The sequence below is a fragment of the Palaemon carinicauda genome, chromosome 4 (genome assembly GCF_036898095.1).
Source record: "Palaemon carinicauda isolate YSFRI2023 chromosome 4, ASM3689809v2, whole genome shotgun sequence".
In the NCBI taxonomy this organism is placed as follows: Eukaryota; Metazoa; Arthropoda; class Malacostraca; order Decapoda; family Palaemonidae; genus Palaemon; species Palaemon carinicauda.
The window spans coordinates 101784724-101801046 of record NC_090728.1 but is presented as its reverse complement, the minus strand read 5'-3'; the positions used below and the strand labels follow the sequence as shown (position 1 = coordinate 101801046).

Sequence of the window (16323 nt, the reverse complement as noted above, 5' to 3'; positions counted from 1 at the left end):
CGGACAACAAAAATGTGTAAAAGAATCTGCACTTGGATGTTATTTTGTGTTATATAAAGGGACAATTTTTTTTTTCTTTGCTGAGTTCTATTATGAAATTTTTCAAGAAAAATCCTTATGTCCATTGCTGAGCATGGTATCTATGCATGAAAATTGAAATTTTATATTAAAGAGGATTACATAGAGCTATGCCAGCTTACCTGTCGGATATGCTCACAAAATGGCCGCCAACCACACCACCTTGTAAGGCCAAATCTGTTACCTGAAATGGAGAAAGATATGTCAATATCAGCGAGTTATTTACTTATATAATTGTTCGAGGATTTGCATAAGAATATTATGGTAGCTAGAATGAAGTTAAAAAAATTAAATAATGATCATAATTAAGTTAACATAAAGGTACAAACTTACAAAAGCAGGAAAAATTATAAACTATTCTATAAAAACATATGGGGTAGAAGTGCCTGAAAACTTTAAATCAATCAATCAATCAACGGGGTAGAAGACATTCACAAACACTTTACAACAATCCCTTTTTTATACACGTCTAAACACTACTGCACATTAGATAATTGTATAAAAACTTTGATACTTCACAACTTACCTGATTTAGGTATTGATGGGTCGAGCTCGACCCGAGGGTATCTCAGAAATAGCACAAGAAAAATAGCTGGGATGAAAAGCGTCCTGACCCGACTGCTGCGCACATTGAACTAAGGTCTTGCAGGTCGATATCACGTGCAACCGATACGGACGAACTTAAAAATGTACTTATTGATATAAAATAGAGAGCAGGATTTTACGGTGGTAACTAGCTTCAAGATAGGGAGATAACCAATGGGAGAGCAGGATTTTACAGTTTTTCCGTGCACAAATTTTAAAATTATTTTTTAGCGGCCAGACAATTCTCGTTTTGTATTATGAGGGTTTTTTTTTGTAATGTGAGGGGAAAATTTTTTGTATCTTATCGTAACATGATTTTTTGTCGTATACAGAAACTTTCGTATCAAGAAATATTACTGTATGTATATATATATATATATATATATATATATATATATATATATATATATATATATACATATATACATACACACACACACACACACACACACACACAGTAGAACCTCGTAGGAACGGTCACTGTAACAATGGACTTCGTATATATTGGACTAAATTTAGATAGATAGGGTAGCATTAAGTTGGCAAAGGTCACCATAAGAAGTAAATAGTTCTGATATACGGTATTTATATATATTCACTCTATATTTATTTATATAAAAGTAATAAAATTATTTGACCCTATTCAATATTGATATATTTTCATTATAAATAGCATATTCAAGGAATAATTCTATATGAATGAAATCCAGTTGTTTCTATACGAGCCTATCTCAGAACATATAAACACACTTAGCTGATTATACCATCAGCTGATTTCAAGCAACCAAACTTGTTCACACATATAACAAGTTGTACTCTTAATGGTGTATAACCAAGTAAAGATGATGTTATTACAAATATTTTTTTATTTACTGTAGTCTTAAAAATTCAAAATAAACCAAATAAAGCTGTTTCCATACGATTAAGGATAAAACAGAGGATGCAATCTTGGAAGTACAGGGTGATTATAGAAAAGGTAGGGGATGTATTCCACTGAAGAATTACAATGTAGTAGTTAACCCTTGAGTGAAGAAGAATTATTCATTTATCTACAGTAGTATTGTCAGGTGTATGAGGAAAGAAGAGAATATATTAAGAATAGGCCAGACTATTTGGTGTATGCATATGCAAAGAAAATATGGGCTATTACCAGAGAGGGATCCAATATTGTTGTATATGGCCAGTCAAAGGACAAAACAACACTAGTGGTAGTATCTCAATGGGTGGCTGATACCTTAGTCAACCTACCACCTCCATAACTCAGTCTTCAGAGTAGGAAACTTTATGCTTTTGGTGAAATGGGGGACTTGCAGTGCATGCACTCCTTCATTCATCCCAAAAACATGCATTCCTCAGCTGTTCACACTTGTGTCCACCTGAGTCTCAGCTTGGACCTCTTTGAATTACCCTTTGGAGTTTTTCCCCAACCAAGATTAAGATTACTCCTCTTATTAATAAATCTGAGAATCATGTTTGAGAGTCTGATCTCTCACCCAACAAAGGACGAAGTCCTTGGAATACTGTTTGAAGAGGAATTTTTCCTTAGTATCCGTAATAACAATCTCAGAAAGGTAAGGCACCTGTTCCTGGTCAGTAGGAGCTGATGAACCTCTCATGGTAGCATGAAAGAATGATTGTTATGGAAAGAAGATTTGAGTTTGTGTCCTCATCTTCCTCAACTACCAGTGCCTTCTTCCTCTTATTTTCTTCTTTGGACACTTCTCAGAAGGAAGAAGGAGCATTAGTAGTTTCTCTGGAGGCCTGGTACTAGAAGCTCCTTGGAACTTATAGTAAAGTGTTCTTTACCTCTGGCTGGAAGTGATTATAGATCTCACCCGCTGACCACTACCTTAGATGGATCCATAGTGCAAGTAAAGATGACCTTATGCACCTGCTTACATTTTTCCTGTTGTGATAGGAAGAATGCTCTGTCCCTTAGAAAACCACTTTCACTTCCCGTAAAGAGGTATCAGGGGTCATCCTTCGACCAGTGTTATGGGGGTATTTTGAGCCTGATATGACCACTTTCTCCTCTGATCGGATGCAGGTGAATGGCCAGGACCCAACACCGGCTCTATAGGTTAAGCATTGATAAGCTCCCACATTCCCAATTTCTGCAGTGACATAGGATCATCCTGTTCTTCCACCTCCCCTGTTCATGCAGTGTCATAGGAGCAGAACCCTTGCCCAAAGGTCTGTTCTCTTCTGTTAGTTAGGAGAAATGGAGCTCTCCTACTAATCAATTCCTTCGGGGTCCATTAAGCAAAGCATGATCCCGGTATGTCAGTTACTGCTGTGGCACTGGTTGGAAATGAGAGTTCTACATGGACCAATAACCAGGGCCGTTGGCCAGGTAAGGGTAGGGAAGTGGCAGAGCTCAATTGGTGACATTTTCCTTGGGATTTGGTCAGATGGACCATGAGCCCAGTACGACATACTTCTGATATAATAATAGGTGTGAGTACAGTACCCTCTTCATCCAGATAGAGTGGAATGTGTTCGTCCACACTGAGTGGTCTCGAATCCAATGGTGCCCTATTCTGCTTGCTTGCAAGTACAGTAGGCCCCAAGAGAGAAACTATACAAAGGGGTCATAGAGATTCTCACTTTCACTTACCAGACTTTTTTTCAGAGGATTGCAGACTTCCTTGCCGGCCTGTGCTGTAGAAGCTCTGTAGGGTTTGGATCCCTCCTTTTAAGGGAGACGGTGTATGCTCAAAGGGAGCCTGAAGCAGTCTTGCCTGGCCTAGGACTTGCGTCACAGGGTGGGATGGTCGTCGTCATCAGGGTGCTAGAGCATGTCTTGCCAACCTAAGGGAATCATAGAATCTTTCCATCAAGAAGCTTCTTGGTTGATTTAGGATTCCTCCTCCTAGGGGGATTGTTCCTTGCTCAAAGAGAGCTTTGAGCACCATTGCCTATCTTGGGACTTGAGTTGCAAGGTTTGATGGAAATTCTACAAAGCATTGGTGCTTAGAACTCCTGCTAACCTCATGAGGGCAGTATTGGGGTCTTTCCTGTGCAACCCACAATCTCTACTTGAAATTTCAGAAATTCAGAATAGTAAAATTTTGGTGAGGAGAATGTCTATAATTCATAATTCATTCAAATAGTTTTTTTTTTAAAGTCCTTATTATATATTTATGCAAACTTGTCCAGTTCCATACGCAAACCTTACCTAACCTAGGCAGTGGCAGTTCGTGGGGGTGCTGCTCCAGAAAATTTGTAGCCTTTGTTTTAGTACAGTATTGTGTAAAAGCAAAGAAAAAACAGGTATAAGAAAATTCATTAGGAAACTTGATGAAACTCTAAAAGAAAAATAGGATTTTTTTTTACTCACTATAAGCCAAGTTGTTAAAGTTCAAGTTTTATTCATTCATTTAAAAAAAAATCTATTCTTCATGTTTTAACTTGCACGAAAATAAATTATTTTCATCTTGATCTCTGGATGACAACATGAATAATAGTGGCCCTCCCTTCATTGAAAGCGCTGCAATTGCTTTTGGTCTTTTCGAATTCATAGTGCTTCTCATAAAAGTTTTTATTGTTTTCATTGTTGAAAAGTAGCGTTCTGCCTCTGATGTAGTCATGGGAATTGTCAAGAAAACCGAAAAAATGTAAAAGAAACAAAACAGAAAAAATGATGAAAATAGAATAACTAAGAGAGGAGGATAATCTAATTCTACATTTTATCACATTCAAGTATATGGTAGCCTACATAGTTTTCTATCACAACACTTGTGGACTAAAAAAAATCTACCTTTTGCCAATACGCCAAGGTTAACACTGCTGGAGTGACAGTGCTCTCCGTCCCTCTCAGCCTCGAGTGCAGCTTCCTGTGCGCATGCACTCAATCACCAAACACCATCCAGCTGGAACTGTGAAATGCACAGTTCCATACAAAGATTTATTTTTTTATGAAGGGAATGATGGCTACTGACATTAAGCTTAAGGGTCTTATATTGTACGAATATAAAGAAAGAATTAAAGGAAAAATTATTATATTGTATATTATCTATATCAAATGAAAATAGGGGGTGCTGCAGTTTCACAGTGCCTATACACGAGCCGCCACTTGATCTAGGTATCTATTTATTTACCTTTTCTTCAAAACTTCCACGGAAAACTATTCATTTTAGTATCTCATATACAATAACAACATAATTTTCTTTAATTTCCTGAGGAATAGATAATTAATTTTCTTATGTTTTCAAGGTATTTGTTCGGCGTCAATGACCTTAGATGTCAGGATGCCTGAAAATTTTAAATAAATCAATCATGGTATTCGTAATTGAGCAACAGCTGTACGTCTCTCTTAAGTTATGTTCTTCGCTCAGTATTTCTTTGTCTGCTCATTTATATTTTACAGTTCTTTTTTATGATTATACTAAAAGTGTATAAAGTGTCAGAGACAATGACTAAATATGACAACAGCATAAAATTTGCCCAGAATAATACACTGACAAGAATAAATCATGTTAGCCATTTCTTGCTCTTGTGTAAATGTAATACATGCAGTGCATACAGTAGAAGTGTTTGTGGGCAGTGATATTTTTGGACTTGAGAGAAAGGAATCATTACTAGTTAGTAAATAACCCATAAATATGATGATTATGTCCTTCATGACTACCAAAAATCCATATTTAAAGTCTATTCAATCAGTATCTAAAAAAAAAAAAAAAATTGAACCCTGTTTTCTCAAAACAAAATTTTCGTAGAAATATTACAACCCTGTAAAGTACTAAATATACTATTTTTTTTTTATATTGACCAATTTTTGTCATCCAGACATGAAAAATATGGAATTTTATAGCCTTCTGTACCTTCACTTTTAGAAAAAACTAAAAACATCCAAATGAAAAATAGTCACTGACTTCTATACATTGATAGAATAAAGTGAAAGAGAATAATAAAAGTGTCGTTAATAACGTTATAATCGTTGCATATATGCATATAGCCACAATAGCAAATGGACGAAAAATATGTTTTATTATGAACAATTGAATCGGATAACAGATAACAGGAGTTTCACTTGTATTTCAACCATCGTACAATAGTAAACAATTGTTGTAGTTATGTTACAAGGTTAAATAGAATAAGAATGTTATTTTTACATTATATCCTTATTTACTATTGAGAAAAAATCCTCAATAGTACATACTGCTAAATATAAACAACAAGCTGTAGCAAAAGGTGAAAAAAAAACAATGTTAATAGATGCTTATAAACCCTGGATAGGTATCGTCATTTCACCAACTTGCATAGGTACCGATGAGTCGACCTCGACCCCCGTACAAAAAAAAAAAAAAAAAAAAATCATAAGAATTTCATTTTTCTGTCAATTCACAACCTTTTAATATAAGAAAAAATCAAAGAATATTCTTATCTTACAAAAAAGTAAATAAAAGCTAAGTTTAAAATAAATATTTATTACAAATTAATTAAAAAAATAAGTAAAAAAAATGACCTTACAAAAATATTCACCTAAAATCTAAGTATGAAAATAGACTAAAACTATTCAAACCACTTATTCTAGGATACTTGAGCACTATTGGCTGAGATCCAAGGGGGTGGGGGGGGGGGGGGGAACCACTATTGAACGTCTCCTGAAATGAGAAAAAGAATTATGTTTTCTTGGCCCAAAACAAATTATACTATTTTCAAAAAATATTTTTGGTAGATAAATGACGTAGTTAGGGGCTGGTTTTTTTTTTTTTTTTTTTTTTTTTTTTTTTTTTTTTTTACTGATTATTGTATTATTATCATCCAACGAAAATGTGTGAAAAAATCTGCACTTGGATATTATTTAGTGTTATATAAAGGGGCAATATGTTTTTTTTTATATAGCTGAGTTTTATTATGAAAATTTTCAAGAAAAATCTTTATATCCATTGCTGAGCTTAGTATCTATGCATGAAAATAGAAATTTTATTTAAAAAAAAAAAAAAAAAAGAGCAATACATAGAGCTATACCAGCTTACCTGTCGGATATGCTCACAAAATGGCCGCCAACCGCACCACCTCATAAGGCCAAATCTGCTACCTGAAATGGAGAGTTATTTACTTATATAAATGATTGAGGATTTGCATAAAAAAATTATGGTAGCTAGAATGAAGTTTGTAAATTATTTTGCAATTAAAAAAATAAAATAATGATCATAATTGTTATCATAAAAGGTACAAACTTACAAAAACAGGAAAAATTATAAACTATTTTATGGAAACAATGGATAATATGCAATTTTATGAATTATTAAATGGTAAAAATTACAAATATTTATTTTAGTTTCTTACCTAGAACAACCACCAAACACACACTGGGGACAACACAGTTTGGTGCTGCAGACACACCTTAAACAGGCTGTGTTCGTCTTGTGATCGTCCTTGGATGGGCAGCTTTGGCATCTAATTCTTTGCGGCAGCTTGATGTGGCCACAGGGATTGGCTCATCTGGGGTCAAGTTGCTGAAGCTTGAAAGTGTCAAGCATTAGTTGACGGAGCAACTTGGAAAACTTCCCAGCAGACGTGTTGTACCGATGTTTCACCTGGGGAGAATACAAATCAAAGGCGATGTCCTTGAGGAAAGTTCGCCTTGGCATGGACTTGAAGAAGGGCATGGACGTGTACAGAATATAGGAACTTACCGTTACTGTATTCAGTACCCCATAAGAGAGACATAGTGGCCAGCGTCGTATCTTACGAATACAGTTGGATGTAGCACACATCTGATCAAATGTGTCTACACCCCCCTTCGTTGAGTTATAGAACAACTGAATATCAGTTTTCCTCTTCTCGATCTCAGATGGATCGTGCTGAAGGGAACTCAACAACATGACCTTTGCTCTATTAACTTTCTGACATTGAAGGGTCAAATTGTATTCTTAATTCAACACAGCCACTGGGTCTTTGATAGGAAGCACCTTCTCAGAAGTCTGTTTGGGAATATGAGGTTTCTGTCGAATGGTGCCACACAAGTACATACCTTTAGTCTCGAGTGCCAAGGCAAGTGGAAGACTCGTGAAGAAATTATCGGTTGTCACGATAAAAAGGGGCCACAAGGTTCGTGAACATTTCTCTAAGTGTCGATCCTCTCAGCACCTTGTCTGCGTCCTTCCCAAGATAAGGGATGGCATTACACATGTAATGCGTGTCCGCATCACATGCCAATACCAGCTTTATGCCATACCTAGAGGAAGATGAACTAGAATTAGTCACCAATAAAATCAAATAATATAAAAAATAATTATATATATATATATATATATATATATATATATATACATACATACATACATACATACATACATACATACATACATACATGCTTATGTACATATCTATATATATATATATATATATATATATATATATATATATATATATATATATATATGAGTATAAGATTTACAAATACAAACGACAAATGATAAAACACAAATAATATTCAAAATCAGTTTTTAGATAGATAAAACTGATTTATACACTAATTTGTATACATAAATTAATATATATATATACATATGTATGTATATATATATATATATATATATATATATATATATATATATATATATATATATATATATATATATTATACTCAATCTTTGCATCTCTTCACGAGAGAGAGAGAGAGAGAGAGAGAGAGAGAGAGAGAGAGAGAGAGAGAGAGAGAGAGAGAGAGAGAGGAACAAATATATATCACAAACGAACAATAATATGAATAAAAGAATATAAAAATAAAAATACTTACTTGGCAGATTTGTTTGGAATCTACATTTTGAAGGGGCAGCATCCTCTGAAAGCCACACGTGCCTCATCTACAGTTAAATGTGGCCCGGGGCTATAGAGGTGGTGACAATTTGCCACAGCATGGTCCCACACATTCCTTATCGGGGCGAGACGATCTTTCACCCTCTCGGCTCTAGTGGTCATGTCGTCGAAACGCAGTACACGCACCAGCAAGGCAAATCGACACTCGCTCATTGTACAGCTATACAAAGGATTCCCTTCCACACGATCCCACATGTCCTTTGTTGTAGTGTGGTTGTCATTTCGGACTGCTGACATTACCAAAATCCCAATGAACCCCTTTAGCTCCCTCAAGTCAATGTCCCTGAGGGCAACATTACCCTTTTGATGGTATGGACTTCTGAGAAGAGCAAAACAAACATTGGAATGCACAACGATTTCATGCAGGATTTCGTCATCCAGGAACAAAGAGAAAATGTCAAAAACTCTCCTTTCACTCGATACAGATGACATGGGACCTCTGGGCTCAATGCGGGGGTGAACATGGGGGGAAGAGCTGGGTTAGGCTCTTTGTGACATAGGGTACCATCACGACCTTGAACCCTGTCTTCCTCTAGACGACGTATTGGCGCTCCCCTGGCTGGCTGGAGCTCGCCCCTCCTCCTCTTCCTATTTCTCTCCTCCACTGGGGTAAGCCACCCCTCCTAATGAAATTAGAATAACTGAGAGAGGGTAAGGTAGTGAGGTCGACACTGATGGGGGTGATGTTGTAAACACTGACGTTCTAGCCCCCTCATCATACCCTGACGCACTAGCCCCCCTCATCATCCCCCGACACACTAGCCCCCCTCATCATCCCCCTCACCTTCCGTGTTTACAAAGGGAACTATCTCGGCATCAACACCTGACTCATCCTCCCCCACCTCACTTCCTTCCAACTCATCTCAGCTACATCCAACTCCTCGTCTGAGATGTCGGCGACTTCCAAATTATCATCAACATCACTCTCTAGCCCAAGTAGAAGAGAGTTGATTTGATCATAACCCAGAATGTGTTGACGCTTGGCCATGATTGATGAAAACTGAAAAATGTAAAAAAAAAAGGAAAATTAGTATTCACAGAAAAATACAATACATGGCAATATAGGGCATCTCAGCCCGCACCCATGTCACACATACGGTGTAGAAGCCATTCACAAACACTTTACAACAATCTTTTTTTATACACGCCTAAACACTATTGCTCATGCAATAATTATGTAAAAACTTTTATATTTGACAACTTACTTAAATTCTGGGTTTGATGGGTCGAGCTCGACTTTAGGGTATCTCAGAAATATAACAAGGAAGATAGCTGGGATGAAATGACTCCTGACCCGACTGCTGCACACACGGAACTGAGGTCTCACACGTCGATATCACGCGCAACCGGTACTGACGAAAAATTATGGGGAAAAAAGATTTTGGGAAACCCGGTGGGTCGTATACGACCCACCACACCTATCCAGGGTATAGCTTTTTGGAATTGGGCAAAGCTGTGTCCAAAACTAGAAAAAAATTGTGAACTGGAAGAAAAATGATTAATTTCTTGAGCTGTATAGTATAATCAAGTGGCCAAATCTAAAAAGTAAATTATTATGCATCAGCAACAATGAAACTGGTAAACTTTGATATGCCATTAAACTCATCAGCAAATGAAATATGAGAGAAAGTATTTTAAATACAACTGTTTACCATGTCATGCTAAAATAAAAGTGATAGTTCAGGCCTTAATTTATCTTTTAGGAAATAAAAAAGATTCTATGGTAATTTACCTTAATCAGCTGATCTGAAAAGCAGATGAATATTTTCTCTTTTTATTTCGCAATATGTTATTAATATGAAAGTATTACATGCATTATTTTTTCATACAGTTAAGTACAATATCAGTATTGTCAAAATTATGTTTACAGTATATCAAATAGATTTGTAATTTTTTACCACAGTAAATGGATATACAATTTGGATAACGAAGTAGCCTGGTCCAAGTGTAGATATGCTAATTTTATATATCATGTATGATGTGGCCCCCTTGAAATTAGTCTCAAAATTAGTTTTCAAGAGTTGCATTATATGCAAGAATATACAGTGCATATAAAAAATTAAAAATACTAAGAAAATTAAAAATACTAAGAAAATTAAAAATACTAAGAAAATTACCAATTTACAACTGATAGTGCATAAAATTCTTTTACAAATTGTTTTTAAATGAAAAAATTTGGTCGAGAAACTAAAAAGTAATAGGAGTTTGAATGAATAGCATTGATTAAATGAGGGCGATTCACGCCCCCTATAGACTTTCTAATCTCTATATCAGCAAAAGAAACTGAGTTTTTAGGGTCTTCCATCATATCCCTTACTGGAATAGAGGTTTTGTCACCTGTAAAGACCCAGTACCAGTTGGTCTCGAACACCAGTTTGGTGACCTGTGAGGGGTCTACAGTGCAGTGTAACTTCAAGAGGAAGAGGACTAGACATCTCTTGAGCAAGTGTTGCAGCCTTCTCATTAGCTCCAGCAAACAACAAGAAGGAAGTTTTCAAACGTTCGTTTTGGCATTGTGAGGATGCTTGCTTTCAGGTAAAACTTCTGTAAGTGCAAACCTCTGCCATCTCAAGGAAGAACAAGCAAGCTCAACCCTGTCAGTACCCCTCTGGTTTCCCTGTCAATATACTTGGAGCTGAAGGTTATGGACCACCTTCATAGCTCTATTCCTTAGGCCTGTTGCACAATGGCACTTATATCCCTTTTCCTTGGGCCCTGAGTTGGCTGCTCAGTAGTAGTATAACACTCCCAGTTCTCTCATGGGAAAAGTATGCATCTTGTCTAAGGCAACACATTTAGCATAAGTCTCGAGGACAGCCAGAATGTTAGGCTCTTCTACCTCTTTCTTGTTCTCTCGAGGGAATGTGGTAACTGTAACTATTACATGCTGGTTGAATTTTTGATGCTGGTGAGTTAAACTGTGGAGCACCTCTTATGCAGACTGCTAGGGGGAAGTATTATTCAAGGTCTTAAGTATTTCTTTTTAATGTATTATTATTATTATTATTATTATTATTATTATTATTACTTGCTAAGCTATAACCCTAGTTGGAAAAGCAGGATACTATAAGCTCAGGGGCCCCAACAGGGAAAATAGCCCAGTGATGAAAGGAAACAAGGAAAAATGAAATATTTTAAGAACAGGAACAACATTTAAATATTATTTTCTATATAAACTATAAAAGCTTTTACAAAACAAGAAGAAGAGAAATTTTATAGAATAGTGGGCCCGATTGTACCCTCAAGCAAGAGAACTCTAACCCAAGACAGTGGAAGACCATGGTACACAGGCTATGGCACTACCCAAGACTAGAGAATGATGGTTTGATTTTGGAGTGTCCTTCTCCTAGAAGAGCTGCTTACCATAGCTAAAGAGTCTCTTCTACCCTTACCAAGAGGAAAGTAGCCACTGAACAATTATAGTGCAGTAGTTAACCCCTTGGGTAAATAAGAATTGTTTGGTAATCTCAGTGTTGTCAGGTATATGAGGACAGTGGATAATATGTAAAGAATAGGCCAGACTATTCGGTGTATGTGTAGGCATAGGGAAAATGAACCGTAATCAGAGAGAAGGATCCAATGAAGTACTGTCCGGCCAGTCAAAGGACTCCATAACTCTAGCGGTATCTGCTTTGACACTTTCAACGCCATCTATCTATTGAGGTTTTCTGTGAAATGTATTATATTTTTAAAGTACAGATACAGTACTAGAGGGAATATTTACAAGTACTGAAACAAGTTCTTTTATCTGCAAAATTAATTGCCTGCAGAACGGACTCTAATACAGTGCCCATGGATAAGGTGGGCCATTTGTGTGTTTGTGGCTATATACATACCGTTTATATATGTGTGATAGATATTATTTTTTATTGTAGAGGTGGTGATGGTGTGATTCGAGAACTCATCTTCAGACGTTGCCTTACACTTTCTATACTCACAGAGCGCAGAGTATTTGCCCCATATGGGCTTGAAGGTAAGTTTGTTTTATATTTTTTATCCCTTATATTGTTATCATCTAACTTTATTTCAATGCTTTACATCTTATTTCTTATATCTATATTGAAATGATTTCCCTTGTTGTATTGTTGAAATAATTGCACTGGAATTAAGATTATACAGTAGAATTTTTCAGTATACAATAAAGAAATTATTCTTCTGTTAACCAGTGGGAAATACTTTTTATGTCTTTTTTTTTTTTTATTATACAAAGCAATTATCTTCACACCCTTATGCTTTGGTTCACAGTCGGTGACTGTATTCTCGTGCAGTTAAAATGAGGATCTTGTCACCTAAGAAGCGGAAAGATCCTTGTGAAATAAAAGTGATAATCCCAAATCTCTTACACTCCCTTTACAGTTCTAAGTATCACTCTTAAATGAAGGTCTAGTCCATGATAGGGGAGAGGGAAAGTGACACTCAGCATAAGGTATTTGGGGTTTTACTTGCTGTATATAACATTTGTTTATAAATTGTATTTGCTGTTTTGTGGAACAACAAAAGGTAATTGAAACAGTATATTTCCTTCTTGTAAGTTAATATTAGGGAAAAATAGATTCTCTTCAATATGATTTTGAAAACCCATGGTAGAACATAACATGTCAAGAGTTAAGAGTCTTTTCATAGACCATATTAGCTTAGGAATGTGATATCCGGTGTTCCACAGGGTAGTGTTCTTGGCCCATTACTTTTCATACTATATACACATGACATGTGGTTTGGCCTAGAAAACAAGCTTGTTGCATATGCAGATGATGCTACTCAATTCCATCCTCTGAATGTAGATCTGGGGTTCGTGAATCCCTTAATATAGATTTAGCTAAAATTAGTGCATGGTGCAAATTGTGTGGCATGAAGTTGAATCCTAACAAAACTCAAAGTAGGATTGTAAGTAGGTCAAGGACGGTGACTCCTCCGGATCTCAGTATTGATAATGTTTCTTTAAATTTGTATGACTTTTAGAATTTTAGGTGTGATTCTCGACAGCAAATTTACTTTTGAGAAACACATTAGGTCTGTGTCTTCTTCAATTGCACCAAAAATTGGCTTATTGAGAAAGTCTTACAAGATTTTCGGTGATCAATCTATTCTGAAGAAGTGTTTTAATTCTTTCATTCTACCTTGTTTTGAGTATTGTTCTCCTGTCTGGTGTTCAGCTGCCGATTCTCATCTTAATTTGTTGGACAGAAACTTACGGTCTATTAAATTTCTTATTCCTGATCTAGATATTAATCTTTGGCACCGTCGTTCAATTAGTTCATTATGCATGTTGCATAAGATTTTTCATAACTCTGACCATCCTTTACATTTAGATCTCCCTGGACAATTCTATCCTGTTCGTAATACTAGGCAGGCAGTTAGTTCTAATAACCAGGCCTTCTCCATCATGAGGCTCAATACTACACAGTATTCTAGAAGTTTTATTCCAGCTGTTACCAAGTTGTGGAATGATCTTCCTAATCGGGTAGTTGAATCAGTAGAACTTCAAAAGTTCAAAGTTGGAGCAAATGTTTTTAAGCTGACCAGGCTTACATGAGTCCTTTTATAGTTTATATATGACATATCTGTTTTTGACGTTGTTAATAGTTTATATAGGACATATCTGTTTTGACGCTGTTTCTGTTTTTAGAATGATATATTGTTAATTTATTCTCCTCATTTATTTGTTTCCTTATTTCCTTTCCTCACTGGGCTATTTTTCGCAATTGGAGCCCTTGGGCTTATAGCATCTTGCTTTTCCAACTAGGGTTGTAGCTTGGGTAGTAATAATAATAATAATAATAATAATAATAATAGTAAGGCATATTCTGGAACTGGCATATGGATAGGTAGGAAGATATGTAGTAACCATTCCCCAAGAGGCATTGAACAAATAAGTTACAGAATCTTCATTTGGACATGCTTTCAATATCAAAATCAGTGCTCCTCACACAGTGTACTGTAGGCATTACTTAACTCATGCTGTTTACTGTAGGCATTACTTAAGGGTCTTTGTAGCATCCCTTCCTCGCATTCTAGCCTTCTACTAGGCATCCATTCCAGCATTCTGTCTTCCATTTTACTGTTCCACCTCTAACTTTGACATCCTAGTGCAACTTCTGGATTTTCCCCTTATTTCACATAGATGTTGAATGACTTCAAATGTGTCACCACTGAGGCTTTTAACTCAAAATCGTTAATTTAGTCTATTATTATTATTATTATTATTATTATTATTATTATTATTATTATTATTATTACTATTATTATTACTATTATTACTAGCTACGCTACAACCCTAGTTGGAAAAGCAAGATGCTATAAGCCCAAGTGATCCAACAGGGAAAAATAGCCCAGTCAGGAAAGGGAATAACAATATAAATAAACGATAGAAGAAGTAATGTACAATTAAAATAGACTATTTTAAAAACATTAACACCATTAAAACAGATATTTCATATATGAATTATAAAAAGACTTATGGCAGCCTGTTCAACATAAAAACATTAGCTGCAAGTTTGAACTTTTGAAGTTCTACTGATTCAACTGTCCAATTCGGAAGATCATTCCACAACTTGGTCACAGCTGGAATAAAACTTCTAGAATATTGTGTAGTATTGAGCCTCATGATGGAGAAGGCCTGACTATTAGAATTAACTGCATGCCTAGTATTATGAACAGAATAGAACTGTCCGGGAAGAATTTGGTCAGAGCACCAGCCACCCGTTGAGATACTACCCCTAGAGAGTTATGGGGTCTTTTGACTGGCCTGACAGTACTACATTGGATCCTTTTCCCTGGTTACGGTTCATTTTCCCTTTGCCTACACATACACAGAATAGTCTGGCGTATTCTTTACATATTCTCCTCTGTCCTCATACACCTGACAACACTGAGATTACCAAACAATTTTCCTTCTCTCAAGGGGTTAACTACGGCACTGTAATCGGTCAGTGGCTACTTTCCTCTTGGTAAGGGTAGAAGGGACTCTTTAGCTATGGTAAGCAGCTCTTCTAGGAGAAGGACACTCCGAAATCAAACCATTGTTCTCTAGTCTTGGGTAGTGCCATAACCTCTGTACCATGGTCTTCCACTGTCTTGGGTTAGAGTTCTCTTGCTTGAGGGTACACTCGGGCACACTGTATTCTCTTGTTTCTCCTCTTGTTTTGTTAAAGTTTTTATAGTTTATATAGGAAATATTTATTGTAATATTGTTGCTGTTCTTAAAACAATTAATTTTTTCCTTGTTTCCTTTCCTCACTGGGCTGTTTTCCCTGTTGGAGCCCCTGGGCTTATAGCATCCTGCTTTTCCAACTGGGGTTGCAGCTTAGCAAATAATAATAATAATAATAACAATAATGATAATAATAATGTGAATGTAAAGGATAGTCAGAATTATAAAAATTTTTATGCAACATGCATAATAAACTAATTGAACGACGGTGCCAGAGATTAATATCTAGATCAGGAATAAGCAATTTTGGTAGACCGTAAGTTCCTATCCAACAAATTAAAATGAGAATCAGCAGCTGAAGACCAGACAGGAGAACAATACTCGAAACAAGGTAGAATGGACGAATTAAAACATTTCTTCAAAATAGATTGATCATCAAAAATCTTGAAAGACTTTCTCAATAAGCCAATTTTTTGTGCAATTAAAGAAGAGACAGATCTAATGTGTTTCTCAGAAGTAAATTTTCTGTCGAGAATCAGATCTAAAATTTTAAGTGTCATACAAAGTTAAGGAAACATTATCAATACTGAGATCCGGATGTTGAGGAGCCACTGTCCTTGACGTACTTACAATCATACTTTGGGTTTGTTAGTATTCAACTTCATACCCCATAATTTGCA

The 16323-nt window shown here is 36.0% G+C and overlaps 1 protein-coding gene across 1 annotated transcript in view; it reads left to right on the top strand.

Annotated features, from left to right (window-relative positions):
- Nucleotides 1-16323, top strand: part of LOC137640084 (5-oxoprolinase) — a 547197-nt gene that overhangs the window by 518143 nt on the left and 12731 nt on the right. The window contains exon 22 of the mRNA XM_068372538.1: nucleotides 12369-12466. Coding sequence (XP_068228639.1) covers nucleotides 12369-12466 — 98 coding nt within the window. The remainder of the gene's footprint in view (nucleotides 1-12368; nucleotides 12467-16323) is intronic.